General features: G+C 41.5%; 2 protein-coding genes across 2 annotated transcripts in view; one reads left to right on the top strand and one right to left on the bottom strand.

Annotated features, from left to right (window-relative positions):
- Positions 1–54: 54 nt before the first annotated feature.
- On the bottom strand, positions 55–9,090 carry arl1 (ADP-ribosylation factor-like 1). Its single transcript, XM_008284472.1, has 6 exons — positions 8,978–9,090; positions 7,232–7,369; positions 4,194–4,275; positions 3,815–3,926; positions 2,208–2,386; positions 55–1,233 (listed from the first exon to the last, which is right to left on the bottom strand). Exons 1-6 carry the CDS (start codon positions 8,979–8,981, stop codon positions 1,203–1,205), a joined length of 546 nt encoding a protein of 181 aa, XP_008282694.1. The 5' UTR covers positions 8,982–9,090; the 3' UTR covers positions 55–1,202.
- A 580-nt stretch (positions 9,091–9,670) lies between these two features.
- LOC103359233 (protein LCHN-like) overlaps positions 9,671–14,212 on the top strand; it is a 13,584-nt gene continuing 9,042 nt past the window's right edge. The window contains exons 1-3 of the mRNA XM_008284470.1: positions 9,671–10,096; positions 13,705–13,804; positions 14,038–14,196. Coding sequence (XP_008282692.1) covers positions 9,694–10,096; positions 13,705–13,804; positions 14,038–14,196 — 662 coding nt within the window. The 5' untranslated portion in view covers positions 9,671–9,693. The remainder of the gene's footprint in view (positions 10,097–13,704; positions 13,805–14,037; positions 14,197–14,212) is intronic.

Raw genomic sequence — 14,212 nt, 5'->3', positions numbered from 1 at the left:
CAATAGGGTCCTTGCACCGTTAGTGCTCGGACCCTAACAAAGTCTTCCCGTTGGTACAATCACTGATAGCAATCTTTACTGAGAATCATTTTCACTGTACAAGCAGATATAAATATGCAACCAGAAAACTTTGAGCATACAGTTAGTGTTCAGTGACTAATATGCCAAAGCTGCAACCAAAGGGTTTCAATAGAGGGAGAGGGGAAAAAAAAGGTTTTAACCACTAAATTATTTAAAACGACACAAATCAACAGGAAGAAGAAAAAAAACAAATAGAAAATCCATGACATTGCATCTGCCAGACTATATAGTACAAAAACAGCAGAGGCTGCAGTAACACTTGGCTTGAGGACAGTGGGTGCAGAGAAATACTTTGGGATATAGTGAAGGAAATCAGTCTCATACAAGTCAGCAGAGGTTTGTCTGATTGGCTCTTTTTTAACCTGCACAGCTGACCTCGTCTGGAGGAGACTCTGTTCACAGATTGGGATTTGAAACAGCTGTGAGAAGAAGAAGCAGTGTTCTGTCTGTTGTATTTTTACATGCTTCAGTACAACCACCTGTTCTTGATTGAAGATCAGTTTGTGCAGAAAAAAAGAGTAAAATGTCACTTTTATGGGAGCACATGGAGCCTAATTTTTTTTTACAAACCTGGTTAACGGAGAAAGTTGCTAACCAGGTTTTGTCAAGCCAGCTAACACAAAGTAAGCCTGGCTATGTTAAACTCGCCCCCTGAAGACTCGCTGATGCCCCCTGGTGGCTCTACGCACAACTGAAATGCTACAGAATCTCCACTTAAACCACATGATGATTTATTATAGTGTCAAAACTACTGCAAACGGAATAAGAAACTTAGCATTCGTTTTCACAACTGACACATTTCTGAATTTTAAAATGTGGAAACCGCGATCGAACTGTTGTCCCTCGGTCTTGAGGTTCTCCGGAAACTTTGTGCGTCCGGTCCGGATGTTACTGCAGCCTTCGCTTCTCAGTCCCAGGCTTGAAAGGCGTTAGGCATTGGGAGGATTTGGCCAAGGCTTCAGATGGGTGTAAGGTGGGTGGAGGGGGGGAAAGGATAGAGGAGAGAATAGGAGTGCAATCACCAGTCCAAAGAAAGTGGGAAATGGGGGGATGGGGTCAGTCACAAGGCTTCATACAGAGGGGTGAAAGGTCAGGAGTATGTACAGAAGGGGTGGCGTCCTTTACTGCCGACTCTTCAATGAATCCACCAGCCTGCGAGCACAGAGCAAACACAGTAGAGCTTCAGTGAACAAACAGAGGAGATAAAATACTGAGCAATATGTGCAGAGCCTTTATAAAGTGTTCCAAGACTCTTTCATGTCAGAGTTTACTTTGCCACCGTTTAAAAAGTCTCGACTAGAGTTCGCCATGTGGGAGACTGAAGTCAACGAGAAGAAGGTTCTTCAGTCTGCCGGGACCAAAATTGAGATTAAACACTATGTTTGGTGGACAGGAAACGCCGCATATCACCACAAACCCACCATCCCCACTGTGACGCATGGAGGTGGCAGCATCATCATGCAGGGATGCTTGTCTGCAGCAGGCCCTGGAAGGCTTGTAGAGGGTAAAATGAATGTGGCAAATCCTGGAGGACAACCTGATGCAATCTAAAAGAGAACTGCAACTTGGGAGACTTTTTTTTTTTAGCATAACAATGAGCCAAAGCTGCACAGAAATGGTTTAAAGACAACGATGTGAATGTTCTGGAGTGGTCGAGTCAGAACCCAGACCTCAATCCAATTGTGGCTGGACATGAAAATAGCTGCTGACTCGCGATCCATGCACAACCTTGCTTAAGCAGTTTTGCAAAAAAAATAAATAAATAAAAGCGGCAAAATTGCAGTGTGTCCACACAGGCTCAATGCTGTAATTGCAGCCAAAGGTGCATCTACTAAACACTGATTTAAAGGGAGTTAACACACAATCGCTTGTTTTACTTTGCATATTTTTAACTAACCAACATTACTTTGTAGGAATCTGTTTTCACTTTGACATGAAAGAGTCTTTTTAGGGAAATACTTGTCAAGAAACAAACAAATAAATTATCTACGATTCAATGTTGAAAAGCAATCAAAGGGGAACACCCTTCATAGTCACTGCAACAAAGGTAATCTAAGGGCTTCTTCGTGACTTTGTTTGTTTTCTGTATCTTTATTCCTGTACTTTGTACGTATAGTACAACCTACCACTCCATAGCCTCGTCCAGGCCTGTGCCCTTCAAGGCCGAAGTCTTGAAGATCTGCCATTTTCTGTCTTTGAGGGCAGGAAGGCCCAGAGAGTTGGCGACTTCAGTCGGCGTCATCGCCTGGTCCATGTCCTGTTTGTTGGCAAACACCACGAGGATCGCCTTCTTCAGCTCCTCTTCCTGGATGAGACACAAAAAAACGGTCATGAGAATGACATTTTCAGACTAATTTCCAAATAACTGGGGAGTAAAGCCACGCAGCTGCTCGACATGTCTCATCAAGGTCAATAACATCTGTAATAACCGTCTATAGTTACATTCAAATACCACTGAATTTAAAGCTTTGAAATGTTTTGCTTCACCTGAATTGATGCAGTTTGAATTGTTCTGTCTTGGAAATTTCTGAAAGGTCATTTCAAGGGATGCAGTTTCAAAACCTTGGACGGCTGAATGTACATGTGACATTTTCATATTGAATTTTGGAGTCTAGAGTTGACTAATCCAATAAAAACAATCAGATTAGTTGACCTGACCACAGTTTTGGCTCAGAATTTGACTAATTCAATCTAAAAATAAATAAATATTTTGGTTTTTTTAAACCATGCATACTTCTTTTTTGTCAACCTCAATCAAAAAAAAAAGCTTCTGAAATTGAATCACGTGAAACGACATATTTACACAGTCACATGATTTTCAAGCCACATTTAAATGCTTTAAATAACATTTAGCACAAACACTGCTACAGTTAGCAATATCAACAACATTAAACTAACTCATATAATAATGTCAAGAACCAGATAGTTTGCAATCACCACCATTTCTCAGAGTGGGAAACTGTTAAAAACAAAAAGAATTGTTGGATTTTTAATAACCCAACAGTCCTTGAACTGCTCATCTGTGATGTGACATACCTAAGATGAACCAAGTCTGAAATTGTGGTTATTAGTATTTTAAAGCTACATTCTCCCTTAAAATAGCTCTAATAAGATTTTGTTAAAATATATGTGCATGAAAGACATTTCTGAGTTCTCTCTGCTTCTAGTCATGGTTGTATTGTTTCCATTGAGGTGCAGGACTTTATACTGCAGCTAAAAATGAGTCCACAGTGAATAAAAATATGGGTTAAAGCTGCATTCTTTCTATTAGACAGCAAGGATGATGTCTCTAGTTGTAAAAACAAGTGTGATTGTATAGAAGTCTGAGAAAATAATCCTACTTCTCCCTTGATTTGTTAAACATTTTTCTCACAAGTTTATGGTCCATATTTCTAGTTTGAAGTTTCTCAGTAAAGCATGGTGTTTATGTAGTAAATTACGCTACAAGACACACCTGTTTCAGGGAAATAGGCAATAAAACGGGGTATGTGTCAAGGCGTGGCGACCTTGCTACAGTCAGATCCACCGCTCGCTTATTATCCCTGGCAAATCCAAGATGCAAATTGCATATTTAAGGCTACAAAGCGGTAGTACACAAATCAGTGGTTGCATCTACTTTTTACGCACAGGTTATGTGTTCAACAGAGGAATACCAAGATACCATGGTGTTCTCAAACTGATAACAGCTCTATCAAAGACACCTAAAAGCCCACCAGAGAACGGTCACACCCACCTCCAACATGGCCACCAGCTCGGACTTGGAGATGCCCATCCTGTCGCGGTCGCTGCTGTCGACGACGTAGATGACGGCGTCTGTGTTTGAGTAGTAACACCGCCAGTAGGGCCTGTGAGGCACAAAGACGAGGTCCATCAGAGGGCAAATGACAGTTATACAGTGAAATGATGCAAGACTGGAGACAAAATAATGCGACAAACGTGAAATATGAGGAGGAGGCTCGTTAATATGGGTACAGATATGAACTAGTTGCTCAAAAATGCCCAATTTGACTCATAAAATAATTAATATTTCGTCTCCAAGTTGCTTTTTCGAGCTGTGTTCCTGTTCCATATGCATAAATTACACACCGTTACCATCTGTCATTCACACCTACCTGATACTCGTCTGTCCTCCCAGATCCCAAACCTGGAACTTCAGGTTCTTGTATGTGACTGTCTCGACGTTGAAGCCGATCGCTGCACGGAGAAAAATCCAGACGGTGAGGACAGAGAACACGAGGAGTATTAATAGCATCACCTTATCAGGATGTACAGTGACTTTTCTGCAGAGTGCTGCAATTATGATTCGCACATACACAGTGTTCTTTTACTTGGTTCCTTTTCTATTCTCAATGGATTATATGAGGTGGTAAGAAAAAAAATATGCAAAACTTTAATTGAGGAGTTGTGTTTAAAAACTGGCACAGTACTGGCAACATGATATATAGTTTAAACCAGAAGTTTACATGCGCTAAGATGCCTTCAAACTATTTGGGAAAGCCCAGATGATGATGTCATGGGGCGTTTTTATTAGGTTAATTTATGAAATTTGAGTTAATTGGAGGCACACCTCAAACACACTGCTTCCTTTAGTGACAACATGGAAAATCTAAGAAAATCAGCCAAGATATCAGGAAGAGATGCAAGTCTGGTTCAACCTTGGGTACAATTTCCAGACACCTGAAGGTTCCACGTTCATCTGTTTAAACAATTATGCAAGTATAAACATCATGGGAATGTCCAGCCATCACACTGTTCAGGAAGGAGACTGTTCTGTGTCCCAGAAATGAAGTGCTTTGAATCAACCCCAGAACAAAAGTTAAAGACTTTGTGAAGATGCTGCTGAAGCTGGTCAGAGAGTCATTATCCACAGTGGAACCAGTCCTGTACCAACATGGACTGAAAGGATGCTCAGGGAGGAAGAAGACATCACTCCAAAAGCAACATAAAAAAAGTCAGATTACAGTTTGCAAATACACACAGGGACAAAGAGCTTCATTAGTGGAGACATGTCCTGTGATCTGATTAAACTAAAACTGAACTGTTTGGCCTTAATGACCATCGGTACATTTGGAGGAAAAAGGGGGAAGCTTGAAGCCTGAGAACACCATTCCCACTGTGAAGCACGGGGGTGGCAGCATCATGCTGTGGGGGTGTTAATAGATGGCATCATGAGGAAAGAACATGATGTGGAAATATTGAAGCAACATCTCCAGACATCAGCAGGAAGTTAAAGCTTTAAATGGGTCTTCAGATGGACAATGACCCTCAGCATAGCACCAGATTAGTTATAAAGAGGCTTCAGGGCAACAAAGTCAATGTTGTGGAGTGGCCATCACAAAGCCCTGATCTCAATCCTGGAGAACATTAGTGGAGCAAGGAGACCAACAAACCTGACTTAGTTCCACCAGTTCTGTCAGGAGGAATGGGCCAGAATTCATCAAACTATTGTGAGAAGCTTGTGGAAGGAAACCCAAAAAGTTTGACCCAAGTCATAGAGTTTAGAGGCAATGCTACCAAATACTAAGGAAATGGATGTAAACTTCTGACTTTGAAGAAAGTCATAAAAAAGTGTCTCTCATTATTCTGGCGTTTAGCAAATAGAAATAATGTTGGTAATCCTAACTGACCTAAAACAGGAAAAGTTTAATCTGATTTAATGTCAAACAGTGAGAAAAAAAAGGTTGTGTGTCTTTTTATACAGTGGATGTAAATTTCTGGTTTCAACTGTAACTCTTCCTCTATAGCAATAAATCACGGACTATGATTCACACTAGATCTATGAAATAAAACATACGACATGCCATTGTTCCTACTAATAGTAAGTCAAGGATTAATTGCATTTCACTCTATTAAAAATCAATTTTTAACCTTGTTAATGTGACCATGTGGTGTTTTCTACATTGATCAGCCACAACACTAACAGCACTGACAGGTAAATTGAGCAACAGTGATTATGTCGTTGCTCTTGCACCTGTCGAGAGGTGAGAAATTAAGCAGCGAGTGTCTTGGAGGCAAGAAAAAAGTGACTATAATAATGAAGAAATTTTGATTAGATCAGAACATGTCTGTTCAGTGTTCCCAGCATGCAGTGATTAGTACCCACTCAAAGTTTCACAACATTAGGGATGTGGTTTTAATGTTGTGTAGGTGATGAAAGACATAAAATGAGCAAAAAAAAAAAAAACAGCAACCGACCCATGGCTGAGAATTTAAGAAACCAATGTGGTCAATTTGAAACGTCTCTGTATTATTATTCTTCTTCAGAACTTGCCGTTGTGTGGCGTCAGGTAGTTTTAGAGCTCTTGGTGAGCTGGTGTGCTCAAGCTGCAGCGGGTGGCAGAAAGGAGGGCGGAGATCGAGGCGTGGACATGTTCAGTTTGTGCATAGTAAAGGAGGGTGAGTTGTACAGTTAAATCCAAGCCATTTTAAGGCATTAGGGGATTATTTCCATGGATTTCTAAATATGGAACTTAAAATATTCAGCATTATGTCTTTATTCTAGCTAAAGGGTAATCCACAAAATCCTGAAGCCCCAGTGACACAGCACGTCTCTGGGGGAAGTTAGAGGTAATAACATAGAAAACCCTGCTACCCTGAGTAACCTGCACCTGCAGAGGACAACAGCAGTGTAACTAAAGCTAAGTTTGTTAGGAAACTTGTCCATAGTTGAGCTGAATATCTTATATTTGGAGTTTAAAGAAGCATGTACGCATCTATATAAATCACTGTCTGTCTAACGAACACAAACTTGGCACATATTTTTTGATAATGGTGTCGCCTATCCTTGTTAACATTAAGTGGTTTGTTAAAGGCACTAGAAGAAGGTGCTACTGACATGTGCACACACTGAGGTAACTATGTTTAAGCCTATTAATCATAACCAGTGAAACGGGTTTTTCCCACCAGCTTCACTTCACAAAACACCTGTGTCAAAGATGAATGTTGACATCTGTGACAGCTTTTGCCTGCAGGCTTATTGGTTAATGCCAAATATAATCTAATCACAGTACATAAATAAGCTGTTCTCCTAAGACCAGGTTAAAAATAGTGCATCAGATTACCTGAGCGTTTAACTGTTTTGAATCTAAGGATGGTGTGCGAGGATGGATAAAGATTGCACAAGCATGAAACAGAGGGAAGCGGTACATACTGGGGATTGTGGTGACCACCTCTCCAACCTGAAGCCTGTACAGAATAGTGGTTTTTCCTGCACCGTCCAAACCCAGGATTAAAATCCTCATTTCCCTGGTGCCAAACAGGCCCGAGAAGAGGCTAGAGAACAAACCACCTGGAGGAAAGACACACAGGAGAAGAAATTAGTGCTGGGACAACAGCTTCATCATATATAGTTTCAGGATAGTCACTGCAAAAAGAGGCAAGTTAACTCCAACACATCATGCTACAATTTTTTTTTTTTGTTGCTTGACACGAAAAGAAAGCTCACATGGTTCTCATTCCCATGACTGATCTAGGAGAGAAGTCTGTCTGGTAGAACACCTTTTCCTCCAGTTCAAGAGTTCTTGCAGTTTTTCTTTCAAGACAGGGTTTGTTGACATGCAGGCTCCACATGAGCAAAGCAAAAGCAGCAGCAGACAGAAAAGGAAGACTTGGTTGCATAAAGAAATGCAGCATTAGTTGTATGGTAGTATTTTAGCAATGTCTTACAACTGTTGCCACTACACAAGGTAACACAAGGAATGTTGTAACCATTTAATTGAGCACCACAAAGCTTTATAAGAGCAATGCCAGATTTAAATGTCATCCAAAGCAATAAAAAAAAATTATTTTAGATGCCTTTACAAGTGCTGCACCAGCCTTGAAAGGTTACAAACAGCTTTTATGCAATTATTTTTTATTGTTGCTGCAGAGGCAAAGAGAGAGACTCTGAAAAAGGAAGGTTGGTTTGCCATAAAATATTGGAACCATGGAAATATTTCAGCTACAGGAAGGATGATGTTGACCAAAAATGTCGCCACCACACGAGGGAATTTGTTTGACCTTTTAAATCAGTCCCACAAATCTCTATGCCAAGTGTGAAGTCTGATCTGACAGCCATCCAGAGTAAAAAACACTGTGGAGCCCCTTTGCCAGTGATATTTTTTATGAGAAAGGTTCAAAACTGCCTCTTTCATTACTTTTCATGCGGATGAACTAACTTAAAAGTCCCCCCAATCATTACAGAATTATTAATTCTTTCCAAATAGACATAACTAGTGGAAACTCCTGCACTTTTTAAAATCAAAATATATATAACAGAAAAACGAATGTTAGTTTTATTTCCAGTGTCGTGAAGCCCTAATGCATGATGATAGTATATGATTACTAATTACCATATGACACATGGTTTTAGTGATGAGTAATCTTTTTGACATAAACAAAACATAAAACTTTATCAATGCCTATCAAAATAAAAGTTTAAAAAGTAGAGGCACTATAGAGGCAGTGTATAAACATATAAGTGAGAAAAGCAAAGTAAGTAAATACGGTGATTAGGTTTCCTGATTCTGTAACTACCTGAACTTTTCCTGCTTGGTGGCCTCGTTCACTGTCAGCATCAATCAGGTGGTCGAGAAAGCTAGCTGAGGTTAGCTTAGCAACGGTAACTGACTCTGAGGCACGCTGGTGCTAACTGGTGCTTTAACACCGTTACCAATGTGGATGCATTATTAAATAGCAGAGCTCGGAAGAGCTTGAAACCACCAAACGCCACGGCTGAATAGCAAATTAATGACTGTAAATAGCTCTCGTTAGCTAGCATGCTAGCTGGCTACAGTCGCACTGCGCTTTAAATGGAAGAGGCAGCAGCGAAACAGGGAAACACCGGCAGCCAATTAGGACCCTTCATGTAAATAAAGGAAAAATACATATTTAACTGACCAAAAATGAAAACACTCACCCATTTCGGTAAGAACAAATCCTAATTTTACGAATGCAGCGACAGGCTGGTTGGACAGAGAGCTTCTTCCGTCTGGTTGACGTGTCGCTGGTGGATGTCACCAACCGTGGCCTGGATTTCGCTTCGCAACATTCGTCACAAACAAATCGCACCAATAATTGTAAAATAATTATAAAGAGGCAAATATGACGCATTTAAATAACATTTATCGACACATTTGCACAGTATTGCTATTTTAGATTTTTACACGTTAGATTGTGGGTGCAAAGCTTTTTAAAAACATTAATCTTTGTTGTGAAAGTGCGGCTGTAGAAAGGACGCTTCAGCGCGACGCTGTGCTGCAGGGCGCATTCAAGAACTCGAAACGGTGCCGCGTTCACAAACGTTCAATATCTGCTCCGAGACAAGGGATTGTGACAATAAACGGCGAGCGGCTTTGAACGTAACTCGCACCAGACGAAGGAGTTGCCCTCTCTCTCAACAGCATCAAATTTATGATCACCGGAGACTAGAAAAGAATTAAAAGCTCCGCGTTTAAAGCTGCTGCACGCAACGTTGGTTTGAAGCAAAATGCGACGCTTGTGAACAGTTCGGGGGAAGTTGACGATGCGGGGATCCCTTTGAGGTGCGATTGTCCGCGGATGGACCTGGTGTCCGTCGGCTGAGCCATCATTTACGATCCGCGGTGAGACTGACGAGGCGGGACCGCCGACAGGATGGTGGAGCGGTCGGACCGAGCCCCTCTGCTGGACTGGGAGGAGGTTCCGTCCGCGGAGAAGCCCGGTGGCGGTGCTGCTCCCGCGGCTCCTCACGCTAAGGACCGACTGTCGAGCCCCTCCAACAGCCGTGCCTTATCAGGATGCTCCGCCGCGCCGGGGTTTGGGTGGAGCAGCGGACCGGGGGGTCCCACTCCCATCAGGGCTGCCTCAGACGGCTGCGGCGCCCCGCCCGCGACCTCCAGCGCTCCGGCGGGCACGGATGGAGCGCTGGCGCCCGACGAGGAGGAGCATCTCTCGGATGCAGGACCGAGGGAGGTGTCGCTGGAGGAGAGGATGGTGAAATGGGAGGAAAAGGACCAGATTGTGTCCGTCTTTGTGGTTACATTCAATACCAGATCAGGTAAAAAATAATGTACAGTATGTGATTGTGAAAACACAAAAGAATCACAGGAGAAAAAAAGGAGGTGGTTTAATGTTTATAGCCTGGAAATAAAAATGAATGCTGTCGTGCCAAATGCAAGCAGCTGATGTGTCAGACGCACAGGATGCAGACTCTTCTCCTACAGGTGTGGCTTCTCTGACCTGGCCATAAGTTTAGAGACATCACTGACAGCCATCTGCAGCCTGGACACACCTGCTAAAATGTCAGGATGTGCTGGAGATCAATCAGCTGGTGGTTTGTGCAGAGAAGGCCCATGCATGTTTAATGAGGGGCACGTTGAAGAGGAGGATTTTAGCTTTCAAATGATGGAGAAAAGCTCATTTGAACACAGGAGATTGAAATCAGGGTGGAGCTGCATGGACCACTTTATGGTTTTGCAGCACGAGACCAGAAGAATGGGGTGAAATCATGTGAATTTTAAATATATATCAATATTTAATTAGTGCCACCAGGTCACAGAGCCGCTTTTGCAGGAAATGGCTCAATTTGAAGACCAGTGGGATCAATTCCTGCCCTGTGCAGTCAATACTGCTGCCGTGTCCACTAATGAGCCACATGTTTCCTTGTTACTGGAACCAGGTTTCATCAGATAAATCAAGATAATATATACCATCATCATGCATTAGGGCTGCACAATGTTGGAAAAAATGGGTTTTACATATAAAAAAACAATAAACAGGAGTCAAGAAGAAGAATTAGTCATTTAAAATGATCAAGGGGATTTTTCAGGGGAGCGTATCTGCATCGACAATAAAAAGTAATTAAAAAACAAGCTGAAAAAGAACAGTTGGAGCCTTTCTCAGGTGGTGTAACGCTGGCACAGTCATCCAAAATAGTTTTTTTTGCTTTGGATGGCAGTCAGATCTGGCTTTTCACAAATTCATGGTGCTGATTTAAATGGTTAAAACATCCAACTATTGTAAGAGACTGCAGACAAAGTACCTATTTTTGCTCAACATAATCCTGAAATATTTCCATACAGTTGACGTTGCATTTCTTTTCTCTACCAGATCTTTCTTTTCCGTGTTTCTCTCCTGTTCTTCACACACTTGGATCCTGCATGTTAACAAAATCTTGTAAATAAAGTTGAAGAAAAACTCCAAAAACGCTTAAATTGGAGTAAATTCTATCAGACAGACTTTTTTTTTTTAGTCATCAAAAATGAGACTCGTGCAGGTTTTCTTTTTGTGTCAAGCACAAAAACACTGGAGCATGATGCATTTGCCTTAGGTCACGTTACACAACCTGCAGTGTGACGGTTGTTCACATCACGATGTCGAGGCAGACAGTAGATAATGTGCAGCTTTGTCATTTGCAGAATTAAAAGAAAGCTGGGGTGCAACAGTGAGTAAGTAGTTGCACAAAGTCTCTTCAAGACACGTGAAGGAATGTCGATAGTTTGCACAGTTAAATGTCCCTCAGATGTTAAGACTGTGGAGAAAATGCACATAAAATTGAACAAAAACACAAAATAAATTGTTTAGTTTCTCATGTAGAAGGATTGAGAAGGTAAAACTTCACAAAAACATGATATATTGTATGGTTTAGGTTATATTTATCTATTTATTTCACAATTTTAATTCAATTTCTACTTATTAAAAGGAAAAATCTGCCCTAAAACAGAGGAGAAAAGCAGGTGCTAATGTGGGTGTAGGGTTTCATTTAAGGGACACATTCAGTCTGTGGTTCCTCCCAAAGGAAATTCTGAGTGATTTTCCTGAGCTCTGGTGAATTTTTATGCACCAGTTTTCTGCATCAGTTTATGGTGGAAATGTTTTCAAAGCAAAGCACAAAATTCAGGCACCATGTAAAAATTAAAGACATTAAAGAATATATATGGATCTAAATACGTTGTCCGCGATAGACTCAGTGATTGTATGAGCCTGGAATTTATATTCATATTTTTTGCAATAACAAAAAGACTAGAAGGAGTAAAGACTGTTGGAGGCCTTGTTCCAGCAGCAGTTTCTCTGCATTCCACCTTAAATCTGCCTCTATGACCAGTACTTTTTACCTTAAAGCAGCTTAAGTGCACTTCTTTCATTGTTAACTAGAAAGAAAAACATCATTTATTTACCAAAGACTACATTAAATACATCATAAAATTAGATTTATGCATGCCTAAATTAATATCTAATCATATAATTCAATAACATGTTACATACAATCTGGTGATTAAATTTGTAGATTAGTTTTGTCAAAATAAAAAGGCAGAAAAATGTCATTACTTCATGGACTTGCTTAATCTGATCATTAGGAATACCAAATGAAAACACCAGATGATGATTTTAAATATAATATATTGCAATAAAGTAAAGATTCTCACATTTCTCATTTAATATTATTCCTGCTGAGTCACCACACATATAGATAAGCATGTAAATACAGGCGGGATTTATGTGTTTGACCTCTTTGATGCCTGTTTTTGTTTTGTTTGAATGTGGCCAGTTTTATATTTCACATTTTATTCAATTATAATTCTAAACATATATCTTTTGAGCTCCAGTCCCCTGAAATCTACGCCTATGGGTGTCGCTGAAGTGGTTTAAAATCTGAAGTTTAGAAGTTTTGAAGATGCCATTCTGACAAAAAAAGTACTTTTTAATCCTTTTTTTAAACATATTATTGCAAAGTACAGCTGCCACACGAGGCTCACAGCCCAATATGAACAAGAGACACTGGAAATAGTTCCTAGACTTAAAATATCTGCCAGAAACTTTCAGCTTCGACAGGCCTGCTGAGCAATTAGATGATTTATTACAACCTAATTAGGATTAATTGCAGTTTTCCACCATAGTAGTGCTTCATCAGGCTGATAGGATGAGGGATAGATATTCTCGTGGAAGCAGGTAGAGGATTCGTGCTACAAAACTCAAGAGAACCAAAGAATGCATTAAAAAGTAGAAGTGGTTTCTGATGAGATGTTACAATACAAGTAAACAGCATCTGATCTCATCTACGAGGTGCATCAAACTGCTTAGATGATGGCTTTTGGAAACAGGTAGTCGATAAAATCAGAAATTCCCTCAAAAAATGCTTCGACACGACACCGATTTCAGGAGGATTCTTCCCAAATATGCTAGAAATCAAAAGAAAGCAGCCGGATTTTATTTAAAAAATTACACCTCGACATTTCCTCCTCCAGCAGCGACCCGTTCATAAGACATAAAACCACTTTAACAGGCTCTCAGCTCTGCACGACACCCAAAGTTAAACACTTTAAGTCAGCACCAGCTGTCAAAGTGGCAATAAAGCATCTTCGGTGTTCGGCTGCAGGTGTCTCGTAATCTCGATCCAAACCTGCAGCTTCAGTCTGACGTCCGACCGGCTCATATTTCTGCAGGAGCCCGGCGGGCCGATGCACGGATCTGGTGATGAGACTGGAAGCCACACCGTCTGAGTCACCGTCTCTGTTTTCCTGCTCCCATCAGAGAATATTTGCTCAGCTGTCGCTCCGACGTTCAGTGTAATGAATTCAGAGGAACTGGAGTTGTTGTTTCGTGAGATGACTGTCTGGTGTTTGTCTGCTTGTCTGCGTTTCATTATCGTGTCTTGTTGTTTGGTAGGAAACATGCTGGAGTGGTGTCTGCCCAAAGACATGGACCTGGAGGGAGTCGAGTTCAAAGCCATCGCCAGCGGCTCCCACCGAGTCACCACAGACTTCATGTGAGTCCAGCGAGTTCTTCGGCTTCTTTATCAGCCGAACCCAGCAACAGAGCCGAGGAGGCTAATTTTAAGTATTAGGATGCGTCCCCATGTCCCCGTCCTGGCAGGACAGAGCGAAAGAAAGTGTTGCCTAGTGAGAGAGAGAGAAAAAAAAAAACAGCCCAGCCATCTGGCAGCGCCTTTGCTTTTCATGACTCATGGCCTCATCTGTCTCCCTCTCTCTCCTTCCTCAGATACTTCCGTAAGGGCTCCTACTTCGGCCTCGCCTGCTTCGCCAACATGGCCGTGGAGAGCACGGTGGAGAGGGGGGCGAGGATGAAGTCGGTGGGGATCCTGTCGCCTTCCTACACGCTGCTGTACCGCTACATGAGCTTCCTGGAGCACCAGGTCAGGTAGGAGTCTGCACGC

This window comes from Stegastes partitus, unplaced genomic scaffold, assembly GCF_000690725.1.
Source record: "Stegastes partitus isolate 25-593 unplaced genomic scaffold, Stegastes_partitus-1.0.2 Scaffold360, whole genome shotgun sequence".
Lineage (NCBI taxonomy): Eukaryota > Metazoa > Chordata > Actinopteri > Pomacentridae > Stegastes > Stegastes partitus.
Note: the sequence above shows the minus strand (reverse complement) of the source record. Positions and strands in the feature narration are given on the sequence as shown.

What these genes read in the sequence shown, in the direction of transcription:
- arl1 (XM_008284472.1), bottom strand. An exon ending in GGAGGACAGACGAGTATCAG is followed by an intron (nt 3,927 to 4,193) that starts GTAGGTGTGAAT and finishes TGTGCCTCACAG; the next exon opens with GCCCTACTGGCGGTGTTACT. An exon ending in CTGGACGAGGCTATGGAGTG is followed by an intron (nt 1,234 to 2,207) that starts GTAGGTTGTACT and finishes CTGTGCTCGCAG; the next exon opens with GCTGGTGGATTCATTGAAGA.